This window comes from Trichechus manatus, unplaced genomic scaffold (assembly GCF_000243295.1).
Source record: "Trichechus manatus latirostris isolate Lorelei unplaced genomic scaffold, TriManLat1.0 scaffold00087, whole genome shotgun sequence".
In the NCBI taxonomy this organism is placed as follows: domain Eukaryota; kingdom Metazoa; phylum Chordata; class Mammalia; order Sirenia; family Trichechidae; genus Trichechus; species Trichechus manatus.
In genome coordinates, this window is record NW_004444023.1 from 8,715,880 (window position 1) to 8,729,081 (window position 13,202).

Genomic DNA, 13,202 nt, shown 5'->3' on the forward strand with positions numbered 1-13,202 from the left:
TTATTCTCATCCTCATTCATGCGATTTTCTTTTAGTATATTTTTTGTATGCTTAATACATTTATACTGTTCACCTTATGTAAATCAAGGCCAATGAAAGCCACAGGCACTATAGAGGCATAATAAAGAACATATGGATTTATAATCATACAGTGAATAGGACAGAGTATCAGATTGCACTATTTTGGTATTTTTATTATAGCCACAGAAATATCCACGGGCAGAATGCAGAGAATAAGTGCAAATTATGAGAGTATATTCCCAGAATTGTATATTGATTCCACCATAGAAATATTTACACGCCATTCAATCTTGATAGCCTAATTAATAATGCATTATTAGTGTCTGTTATGAAGTACTCTTCTAGGTGGGATATGTTTGTGTTGGTAGAAGAAACGTTAGTTCATTCAGATTTATGACAAAAGGATAAAATTTTGTTAATTAAAACACGAGATCTGATACACTGAGTACCAAAATTCAGTACTAGTGGTTTAAAGTGTGAATATTACACATGCACACTTTTGGTTCTTTTGATTCAACTCTCCCCTAATAATTGTTCCCTCTCAGTTCCCAAGACTAATTTTTCATTAATCTTTAATATATGGCATCTATTGCAATTGGAAGGGGTGACCATTATTACCCCTCCATTATTTCCACCACATAAGAAGTCCCCAATAGCTTATCACTCCACTCTCACGAAAACCTGTCTTTCAACGTCCCAGCCTTTTTTTCATGGTGTCTTGATAGAATAATCCTTTCCTGTACATCACAGAGGCCCTCTGGTGAAGGTGGCCCCGAATGCAAGAATCACGATTTAGATAATTTACATCTATTATTCACCCCTCCCCATACTCTCATTCAAATTTTGACCATAATGTATCTTAAAATTCAGTGTCCTTGTTCTTTTAGAGAACATGGATATGAATGAACTCCAGCTAATGAAGTAGGTCCATTCATTTTACTGATCCCTCTCAAAGACCATCATGGTGGCACGTGAAAGGCCTGTAATGAAGACACAATAGTAACAGATCTCAAACCTTAGGTTGAAATTCATCAATAGTAATATACTATTTTCATGAAACCCCGGGTAACTATTTTATACATTGAAGATAACTAGACTTTTCCACATGTCCTTGCTCCTTTGACACACATCATCTCATGAGTTTTAAGAGATTTTGATTTTTCCTCACTGTAGAATTTGAAATCTGAGGTTGATAAATCTTTGAGAAGCAGTGACTTAGTTCTTCCCAGGATGAATTCTGATATGTAGTCTGTTGTGAGAATTGTTCAAAAGATTTACATTTGTAAACTCTCTCTGCAGTATTATTTGGGGAGGCCTGAGGTGAGATCATTGCATAAAAGGCTTGCTATAGTGATTACATTTGTCAGGTTTCTCTCTAGTATTGATGCTCTCATGACTCCAAAAGTGTATGTCTGATTAAATAGCCTATTTTCACTATAATTCTAAGATTTCTCTACTGTATGAGTTCTTTGTTGTTCCATAATGCCTGACCTTTGGATAAAAACTTTACCACACACATTTGTGTGTTTTCACTCAAAGATGTATGTTCTTACAACTAGTGAGCTGTGCAAGGAGCCCTGGTGGTTCAGTGGTTAAGTGCTCAGCTACTAACCAAAAGGTTGGCAGTTTGAACCCACCAGCAGCTTAGCAAGAGAAAGATGTATCCATCTGCTTCTGTAAAGATAACAGCCTTGGAAACTCTATGGGTTAGTTCTCTGTCCTATAGGGTTGCTATGAGTCAGAACTGACTTGACAGCAACTTTTTTTTTCTTCTAGTGAGATGTACAGCCTGGATAAAACCTTCGTCACATACATTTTCAAGTTTTCTATCCAATATGAATTCTCTGATGACTTGCAAAGTTTGAATTTTGAGTGAGGATCTTACCACATACATTTATATGGTTTCTTTCAGGTATAAATTCTCATGTGTCTAGTCAGGCTTGAGCCACAGCTAAAAACTTTGCCACACGCATTCACATTAGTAAGTTTCTTTTCCAGTATTAGTTTTTCTCATGATATCAAAGGTCTGAATGTCTAACAGAAGTCTGACAACATCTTTCTCCAGTATGAATTTGCTGATGTTCCACAAGCTTTGATTTTTGGATAAAAGCTTTGTAACACACAGTACATTTGTGTGGTTCCTCTCCAAGACATATATGCTGATATCTAATGAGGTATGAGCCCTGGTTAAAGGGTTTTCCACACTCGTTACATTTGTAAGGTTCTTCTCAAAGATGTATACTCTGATGTTTGGTGAGGTGAGAGCCTCGGTTAAAGGCTTTGCCACACTCATTACATTTGTAAGGTTTTTCTCTATAATGTGTTTTCTGGTGTTGTGTAACCAAAGAAGAATGCATAAAAGCATCCCCAAATTTAATACAAATATTGGCTTTGACACTAGAAGAAATTCTTTCAAGAAATGAATCTGAAGAACTATTATTGATAGACTTCTCAACTTGATTACATTCATACATTTTCTCTCCAATATTTGAAATCTCTGAAGTTCAGCGAGATGTGATTGAAAGTTTAATCCAATTCTATTTTCAACACATTACATATACTTGTTTCCTGAATCTCTTCTAACATGTTGCTCTCTTTTCCCAGTGAGATTTCTGTTATGAGTCATAGTCACTCCTTTGTAATTTCTTTCATCATCTTCCCCGACTCTCAAACTCATGCATATTTTCCCTGACTTCCTTGAAGTCAAAATCTTCAATGCCATGGCTTTCATGTGTTTCCAACATTACAGACTGTACTAATTCCCCTTTAGCAATTTATCTTCTGGTGATAATTCCTTGATAACATATGTAGAAGACACATCTAAAAGATAAAAAGAACATATGATTTTTATTAACTACAGTTGGAAAATAAGTATTTTATAGTGAAAAATTAATGTTATATCAAAATCAATACTTTTAATAAACAGAGTGATGAAAATTTTTCAACAAACAGTCTTCCAATATTTAGAAAGACAAAGTTAGCTGGATTCCTCAATAAAGCATGATGACATTTAAGTGAAATAATTTTCAGGGAAGCATAGTTTTAAACACCCTATGACCAAACCACTCAAACTATGTAAAGTCACATAAGCCCTAAAAGCAGCAGTATCTTTTCCACCACCATCCCAAAGGAGACATCATCGGCATAGATACGTGGCTGTCAAATATTTTAAGAAAAAGAAATTTTAATGTTGATGCATAATTATTACACAAATAAATGCTAAAGCACAGACCTACATAATGTAATGGTAAGTGATACATAATAACACTACCTAATAAATGAATGGCAATTCAGAATTATAAAACACAAAACTAGCACTAGGGAAATCAAGAAGAATCTAACAAAACATCATTGTAACAGTAACAAAATATTCTTCTGAATACCTGTAAAAAACCATCTATACTCACTGCAAAATAAGTAATTGTAACATTAACAAGTACTGCACAGGAGTTTTATTCCATAAGATATTGAAAAGCCATCACATAGAAACCATAATGAAAATCTGTAAGTAAGCCATTCTAGTAACCCACGATCAATATAGCAGGTACAGGAGTAATCACAATTATACAAAATCATTGTCTGAGGAATTATGAATCAGGATGTGAACCAGGGCCCGTAGGCTCAGACATGTTCTTAAACATTAATCACCACTGGCCACACAGGCAGTATAGATGACAACAAATCATAGTAAATTCCAGGAGCTACAAGGGAGATAAAGAACCAGCCCTGTCTCTAATAGTGTTATTCAGCTACCCCTCTTGGATAATGGCATCTGAGTCATCAAACCCTGAACATGTTGATTTAGACAGTGACCAGACTATGCTGCTGTCCTGAGCTAGCTGTCCTGTGTAGGGGTCATTCCTTGTACAGTATGTACAAGGGTAAGAGTTTGTACAGAAGGGTAAGAGTTTACTTGGGAAAACAAAGTTAGGAAGAGGCTTTTGCCAATATCTAAGCTTTTTAAGAATGTGATTACATTAGTTTTTTAAAAACTTACATAATATATTTTAATGAGAAATTGAACAGTTTCGGCACGTCAAACTTCCTAAGGTCAACTCTCCTTGTTGGTTATATAGAGTCTCTTTGCTGGCCTACAGCAATCATATAAAATCATATCTTTAAAATTTGTAACACAAACCCTACAAGAGAAGATACATGAAGTGAGGAGTGTTTCTACTATTCGTATTGTTGTTGTTGTTAGTTGACCTGGAGTCAGCATAGGCTCATAGTGACCTTATGTATGATAGAATGAAACATTGTCCAGTCCTGTCGCCATCTTCATGATCATTAGTATGTTTGAGTTCACTGGTGTGGCTATTGGGGCAACCCATCTCATTGAGGGTTTCCCTCATATTTCGCTGACCCTCTACTTTACCAAACAGGATGTCCTTTTCTAGAGATTGGTCTTCCTGATGATGTGGCCAAACTAAGTGAGCCCAAGTCTCACCATCCTCCCTTCTAAGCAGTATTCTGGTTGCATTTCCATTAAGACTGATTTGTTCATTCTGGCAGTCCATGTTGTGGTGAAATGAGTTCCTTTATGCAGCCTTTTGCCTTGGTTCTTTGGAAAAACAGCTTGAAAAGTTTTTCCCTTAAGCCCTGTGGAGTTAACCTCTGCCCTAGTTTTCTACACAAGAGAGTTTGTTACTTTTGCTCAGGTTGACTGACATTTCCTGGGTGAACTGTAAACAACTTGACTTTTTGTCTGGTCCTGGGTTGCAGCCTGCCCTGTGACTGGCATGTACCTTGCAGGGATTGGCCAATAGATTATGCTAATGAGGAGACTATAGACTACTATGCAAATGCAATGTCTGTGGCCTACGGAGGGGAGGGGGTTGGTCAATTTGTGCCCCCTGCTGGGAGGGACCAGTCCTTAAAATTGACAAGAGGTAGTGTATATATGCAGCCATCCCCACAGTTTTTCAGAAAGCAGCAGGAAGAGGCAGAAGGAAGAAAGAGAGAAGATGTGAGAGAGAAAAGGAGGCAAGGAACCTCTTAAAAGAGCTGTACAAGTCAAGGGCTGTAACACTGAAGACAACAAGAGGCCCAGAAGGGTCCCAGTGGCAGAGTTGGTGGTGACAGACTGGCCAAGAGGAACCTGTCCTCAGGAAGCCGAGAGGAGGCCTGTCCTGATGGGGTCAAGAGGAGGCCTATACAGCCGAGAGGAGATGAGAGAGCTGTCCTGTACTGAAGAAGGGAGATTTTCCCTACATGCTTCTTGATCCTGATCCTGAGTTGTAGCTTGTTGCTCCTGATCCGGAGTTTTGTCCTGTTGCTTCCTAAATAAACCACTTAACTGTAAGTATGGTCTGTAAGTCTGTGCGGCCATTGAAACGGATTATCAAACCCAGGAGAGAAGTAGAGAGTACTGTGGGGGAGACAGTGGGTGTCAGAATTGGTAAAGGGGTTGGAAGGTGGAGGTATGTCTGACCTCCACTTCATAGGAGTCAGCTTTGGGCTGACCCTGGTCATTATAACCCCCTGAAGTTAGACACATTCTGATGTTACTATTATTACTACTATTCTCACATTTCACAACAGTATACTCAATATTCTTTGCTAACACCACAATCTAAATACATCAATTCTTCTTATGACTTCCTTTGCATGTGTATGAGGTGATTGGAAAGACCATGGCTTAGGTCAGGCACACCTTAATAATCAAAGTGACATATGTTGCTTTTTAAAACTTTAAAGAGGTCTTTTGCAGTAGACTTGCCCAATGCAATATGCTGTCTGATTTCTTGACTGTTGCTTCCATGGACACTGATTGTTCATGCAAGTAGAATGAAACTGTTGAGACTTCATCTCCATTTATCATGAAGATGTTTACTGAGCCAGTTGTGGGGACTTTTGTTTCTTCATGCTCAGGTGAAATCCATACTTGAAGCCCTTCCACAGTGACGGTCTTTGACCCTCATCAGTAAGTGCTTTAAGATACCTTCATTTTCAGTAAGCAAAGTTGTGTTACCTATATATTGCAGATTTTTAACGAGCCTTCCTCCAATCCTGATGCTGTGTTCTTTTTCATATAGTCCAGTTTCTGGGATTACTTCTTCAGTTTACAGTTTGAATAAGGAAAAAAGACAAAACCCTGCTGTACATCTTTTCCAATTTGGATTCCCATAATATCTCATTCTGTTCAAACAAATGCTTCTTGATCCAGGTACAGGTTCTGTATGAGAACAAGTGCTCAGGAATCCATTCTTCTTAATGTTATCCATAATTTGTTATGATCCACACAGTCAAATATGTTTGTGTAGTCAACAAAACACAGGTAAACATTTTTCTGGTATTCTCTGCTTTAGATCAAGATCCATCTGACATCATACGGACAGCCCTTGTTTCATGTCCTCTTCTGAATTTGGTTTGAACTTCTGGCAGTTCCCTGTCAAGATATGGCTGCAGTCATTTTTTAATTACTTTCAGCAAAATTTTGCTAGCATGTGATATTAATGATACTGTTCAGTAATTTCCACATTCCATTTGATCGACTTTTTTGGAATGGGCACAAATATGGATCTCTTCCAGTCGGTTGGCCACACAGCTGTCTTCTAAATATCGTGACATAGATGAACAAGTGCTTCCAGCATTGCATCCATTTGTTGAAATATCTTAATTCATGCCCTGTTAATTCCTGGAGCCTTATTTTTTGCCAATGTCTTCAGTGCAGCTTGAACATCTTCCTTCAATACCAGCTGTTCTTGATCATGTTACCTCCTGAATTGGTTGAAAGTCAGCCAGTTCTTTTTGGTGCAGTGACTTCGTATTCTTTCCATTTTCCTTTTCATGTTTCCTGCATCATTCAATTTTTGCCCATAGAATCCTTCAGCAATGCAACTCGAGGCTCAAATTTTCTCTTCAGTTCTTTCAGCTTGAGAAATGCTGATCGTGTTCTTCTCTTTTGGTTTTCTAACTCCAGATCATTTCACATTTCATGATAATACTTTATTCTTTTCAAGATGCCCTTAGAAATCTTCTGTTCAGTTTTTTCAATTCATCATTTCTTCCATTCACTTCAGCTACTCTGTACTTAAGATCAAGTTTCCAAGTCTCTTCTGACATGTATTTTGGTCCTTTCCTTTTTTCTTGTCTTTTTCATGACCTTTCACTTTCTTCATGTATGATGTCCTGTTGTCTTCCCACAACTCTTCTGGTCTTCAGTCATTAGTGTTCAGTGCATCAAATCTATTCTTGAGATGGTCTTTAAATTCAAGTGGGATGTATTCAAGCTTGTACTTTGGCTCTCATGGACCTGCTTTGATTTTCTTCAGCTTCACCTTGAATGTGCACATGATCCACTGATAGACTGTTGCATCCTAGCTTTGTCTTGATTGATGATATTGAGTCTCTCCATTGTTTCTTTCCACAGATGTGTCAATTACATTCCAGCAAGGTCCATGTGCATAGTCGTCAACTGTGTTGTTGAAAAAAAGTATTTCTGATGAATAAGTTGTTATTTTTGCAGAATTCTATGCAATATCTGGTGTTGTTTCTATCACTAAGGCTGTTTTTTCAACTACTCAACTTTGTTTCCAACTACCACATTTCAATCACCAGTAATTTATCAATGCATCTTGATTGCACATTTAACCAATTTCTGACTGTAACAGGTGATAAACATCTTCAATTTCTTCACCTTTGGTATTTGTGGTTGGTGTGTAAATTTGTACAATAGTTGTATTAAATAGTCTTCCTATTAACCTATCACTGATCACTTTGTACTTCAGGATAGATCTCAAAATGTTCTTTTTAACTATTAATGCAATACTGTTCCTCTTTAATTTGTTGTTCCTGGATAGTAAACTATATGATTGCCGGATTCAAAATAGCTGATACCAGTCCATTTTAGCTCTCTAACGGCTAGGGTACTGATTTTCAAGGGTTCTATTTCATTTTTGATTACTTACAATTTTTCTTAATTCATACTTCATACCTTTCACATTCTGATTGGTAATGGATATTTGTAGCTGTTATGTCTTATTTTGAGTAGTGCCCCATCAGTAAACGAAGGTCCCAAGGGCTCTACTCCATTTACGTCATTGTTTTAGTCATCTAGTGCTCCTACAACAGAAATACCACAAGTGGATGGTTTTAATGAAGAGAAGTTTATTTCCTCATAGTCAAAGTAGGCTAAAATTCCAAATTCAGGGCATCAGCTCCAGCGGAAGGCTTTTTCTCTCAGTCAGCCTTCTTCTCTTCAGTGTTCCCCCGGACTAGGAGCTTCTCTGCGCAGGGACCCCGGTCCAAAGACGTGCTCTGCTCCTGGCACTGGTTTCTTGATGGTTTGAGGTCCCCCTGTCTCTCTGCTCACTTCTGTCTTTTATATCTCAAGAGATTGCCTCAGGACACAATCCAGTCTTGTAGATCCAGTCCTGCCTTACTAACACAACTGCCACCCATCCTCCCTCATTAACATCATAGAGGCAGGTTTACAACATACAGGAAAATCACACAGTACCAGGAATCATGGCCTAGCCAAACTGATACACACATTTTTTGGGGGACATAAATTCAAACCATGACAGTCATTAAGGTTGAATCTACTTTGAGGCGGCAGTAGATTTGCGTGCCTTCCAACCTGAGAAAACTTTTCTTCCAGCACTATATTGGACAATCCTAAGGTTTTGATTGGCAGATTTTTGGTAGTAGTACACCTGGCCTCGCTTCCTAGTTTGTTTCAGTCTGGAAGGTCTACTGATACCTGTCTACCATGGGTGACCTGGATGGTACTTGAAATACCAGTAGTATAGCTTCCAGCACCACAGCAACATGCAAGCCACCACAACATAACAAACTGACAGATGGATGATCTAATAATCTACTATTTGTATTAGCAGATAGAGTAAAACCTTCAAAAGCCAGAACCTGTGTAAGGCGGAAACCTACCAGAGAAGAAAAAGTCATATATTTTCCACCCCAACAAGCAATAGAAAAATGGTAGAACTGTGCCCTCTCAAAAGCAGAAAACTTTCGAGACCTGGAAGAACAAGGAAGTCCTGTCAAGTTCTGGCTCTCACAAGTTTCACTGTCTGTAGCTGCAGTTATGAATCAATGGAAATTAATGTGCACTTATCCAAAATTAATAGATTATTACTTCAGAAAGATGATCAGGAGAACAAAAAAAACAACTCAATAACCCAGAGAACGGAATGTGTTATACAGAACGGTGATGCAGTAGTACAGAAACAATTTCTGGAAGTGCCATATAGACACAGACACCTGTCAAAGAATTCACTGTGCAGAGAGGTGGTTAGCAACAGGAGAAGCCAATAATGGTCAATGCACTACATGCGCAGCCACCGTTTGTCAGTAAATGCTTGCATGTTGCATGATGCTGAACAGGTTTCAGTGGAGCTTCCAGACTAAGATGGACTAGGAAGAAAGAGCTGGCTATCTACTTCTGAAAATCAGATAATGAAAACCCAGTGGATCACAACAGTCCAATCTGCAACAGATTACAGGGATGGCACGGGACAGGACAGCATTTTTTCTTTTGGGCATATGGTTGCCGTGAGTCTGAGGTCAACTCCATGGCAGCTAACAATAATGGCCAGAGAAAAACAGGTTAACACCAGAACTGGAATCAACAATGAACAGGTGAATATTATACAAAATTCAGTTTTAAAAAAAGATGGGAGACAAATCAGCTTTCATAGATTAACTGAAGAATGTAATTTCCAGAACTATAGAAATTTTTTGGAAAACACAGTTGTTATAAGGAACAGTGGTGAGGAACTACACGTAGTGAAAGAAATTGGCTAAGTTTCCTATAAAATACAAGGTATTTCAATATTAGTTTGATATACCAAGATGTATATATAATGACTCTAGACAGGAAGAATAATTATTAGAATAAAGTATTTGTGACATAAATAAAAACTCAGTGAAATCTAAATAAGTTGTATTTAGAAAACTTAAAACATACTATAGAAAAAAAAGTATGTTATATAATAAATTATGACAAATCAATTTAATTGTTCTTCTTACAGATTAAAACAGTAACTAAATACAAAAAGTATTGTGGTGGACTGAATTGCATACCCCAAAAATGTGTTATAAATCTTAACCCTTATACCTGTGGTTATAATCCCATTTGGGAATATATTTTCCTTGTTATGTTAATGAGGCAATATTAGCATAAGGTGTATCTTAAGTTAATCTCTTCTCACATATAAAAGAGTGGGTTAAGCAAGCAGCAAGAAAACAGAGATGAGGAAGATACAAGCCACATAATCATCAAGGAACCTAGGAATGGAAGCTGAAAGGAAAAAGGACCTTCCTCCAGAACGGACAGAGAGACTTCCCCTACAGCTGGTGACCAGAATTTGGACTTCTAGCCCTCTAAAGGAGCCCTGGTGGTGCAGTGGTTAAGCGCTTACCTGGTAACTGAAAGGTCAGCAGTTCGCTCTTTGGGAGAAAGATGTGGCAGTCAGCTTCTGTAAAGATTTACAGCGTTGGAAACCCTATGGGGCAGTTCTACGCTGTCCTATAGGGTCGCTATGAATCGGAATCAACTCGAGAGCAGTAGGTAGTAGTAACCTCCTAAATTTTGAGAAAATAAATTTGTTTGTTAAAGCCACCTACTTGTGGTATTTCTGTTACAGCAGCACTAGATAACTAAGACAAGTATATTCTCAAAATATCCAAAATTCTCAAGTTAAAAAATCCAATTAATTTGGAAAAGTATATTTTAATAGCAGATACTAAGTCAGATGAAACAAAGTAAAAGGATTAACTATGTTTTCACAAAATCTGGAGGTTGTATAGGTTTTGGGGAAATGGTGGATGAGACATAACTCTCAACATTCAAAAAGAATTTTTTCTTGTAAAATACATAATACTAATTCTTCAATCCCAACAGAAGTTGTCCATCACTTAAAGGTTAGGTTGACAGCAAAAGGAGGGTGAAAATTTCACACTCTAGTAATGTGTATTTTAAAACCAAGTTTTGGAAGCAAAATCACACAAACTTAGGATAACGTGAAATCAGGAAGAGTCAAGGTTTTTCTCCCATCCCAAGACTAGGTAGAGAGCTGCAAGAGGGAGAAAAAGAAAAGACATAGGAAGGAGTAAATTAGAAGAGTCAGCATTTGTGTGGTCCTTGAGAAGTGACTGTGTGCTCTGCCCACAAAACTCAGGTTAAGCGCCTGAAAGACTGAGATATGGTCACCATATAAGATGGGATTCAAAAAGAGAACCTCTGACTACTGTCTTCACAATACTGCCAAGAAACAATCTTAGACGAACCAAGCCACCCCCGTTATATGAAGTATACAAAAGCAGAAAAGAAGAAATAGCCAAGGGGCCTAAACAGGCAGAAAGGACTCAAGACAGCTCCATGCAGCTTCCCAGGGACCCAGATGCAATGGAAGAGCAGCCAACATTTTCCCATTCCATGAGAAGGCCATCTAAGCACGTGAATGAGAATGGAACCTGTATGGGTCCCGAGGTCAACAGTATGGAGATCTCAGACCTGTATGAAGTGAGAACTGAGGATTAGATGGAATCCAGTACAAAAGGAGAAACCAAGGGGCAAGAGGACCCCTTTGAAACAGCCCTCCCTGTCCCTCTCAAAGCCAAGACACCAAAGAGCTTAAAGGAACTAGACAATGATGTAACATAGGTCATGATAAAGATTTTGCCTCTGTCTTTGCTTGACCTAGACCACCAATGGAAGATGGGAGTATAAACTTTAACATGTGCTGTCTTAGTTATCTAGTGCTGTTGTAAAAGAAACACCACAAGTAGATGGCTTTTACAAATGGAAATTTACTTTCTCATAGTTTAGGAGGCTACAAGTCTGAATTCAGAGCATTGGCTCTAGGGGAAGGCTTTCTGTCAGCTCTAGGGGAATGTCCTTGCCTGTTCTGAGCTTCTGCTCCTGGGTGATCTTCATGTGGCTTGGCATCTCTTTTTCTCCATGTCAGCTAGATCACTTTCTTGTTTTAATCTCTTTTATATCTCAAAAGAGACTGACTTAAAACACACCCTACAATAATACTGTCTTATTAACATAACAAAGACAACTCATTCCCATATGGGATTATAACCCAGGCATAGAGATTGAATTACAACACATATTTTGGGGGGACACAATTCAATCCATAACATGTGTAAAGAGGAGTGATAATGGGGGTTGGGGTGGGGGATGACAATATTTCCTTTGGCAGCTCACAAGAAATCAACTTTTGTTTTCCCACAGACCTCTCCCATTTGGGGAAGAGTTCCCAAACATATTTAATGGTGTGACTTCCTGTCAGCTCATCTGAGCTTTTATCTGTGTTCAACTCTTGATACATTCCCACCTACCCAGGTTTTTTGCTATTTTCACCTTGATCTCCACAGTCCAGGGCTCTGCCCCTTGCTCCAAAATGGAAATTAGATTCAGCTCAGGAATTGAGATTCCTGCTTATAAGAAAAAAGGAACATGATGTGCTATGAGTTTTTCAGAATATAATCCAAGCCGTTTGTTCAGGTGAGAACAGATAACATTACTGATGGGTCTAGGCAAATATTTAAAAAATTCACCTGATTGCCGCCGCCTCCTTAATGCCTAGGGAATATTTTTAATATGTAGATATCTAGCTGTCTTCCAGGAACTACTGAATAAAAAGCATAGAAGTAAAACCAGAGAACTGGATACTTTAAATGTTAGTCATTAGGTTTTGTGCTTAGTCAAGCTCTGGAACCAGTACTGCTCTAGCTTGAAGTGGGCATAACATTTGAAGAATAGTGAAGGTTCAAATCCAGATGCCACATTATTGAAGTGTTTGATTTCTAAATCGACTTCAATCTCTGTTTTAAGAACAGGGATCTGAAACTCCATCAAGCAAGGCAGGGACTTCCAAGAGACTCACAAGGGAAAATACAAAGATGCACAAGGGCAGATCCTGACTTCTGGAGGGAAGTTATCCTCACCCAGGGAGACCAGGTTTCTGTAGTTCTCCAACATCACATCTTTGTACAAAGCCTTCTGAGCAGGGTCCAGACAATCCCACTCCTCCTGAGAGAATTCTATGGCCACATCTCTGAATGTCAACAGTCCCTGCGATGAAAAACACACCTCACCAAGGGGCAATATGGGAAGAGTTCTTATCTTCATGTAAAATGAGAGATGGAAAGAGATACTGAGGATCAATTTGACTAAAGGGAATGTTTTCACAGAGTAAAGTAAGATA

At 38.4% G+C, this 13,202-nt stretch overlaps 1 protein-coding gene and 1 pseudogene across 1 annotated transcript; both read right to left on the reverse strand.

Annotated features, from left to right (window-relative positions):
• Positions 1-1,697: 1,697 nt before the first annotated feature.
• Positions 1,698-13,202, reverse strand: part of LOC111821514 (zinc finger protein 677-like) — a 28,988-nt pseudogene continuing 17,483 nt past the window's right edge.
• LOC101354600 (zinc finger protein 766-like) lies at positions 12,238-13,126 on the reverse strand. The gene is made up of 2 exons (XM_023736225.1): positions 12,943-13,126; positions 12,238-12,429 (listed from the first exon to the last, which is right to left on the reverse strand). Exons 1-2 carry the CDS (start codon positions 13,124-13,126, stop codon positions 12,308-12,310), a joined length of 306 nt encoding a protein of 101 aa, XP_023591993.1. The 3' UTR covers positions 12,238-12,307.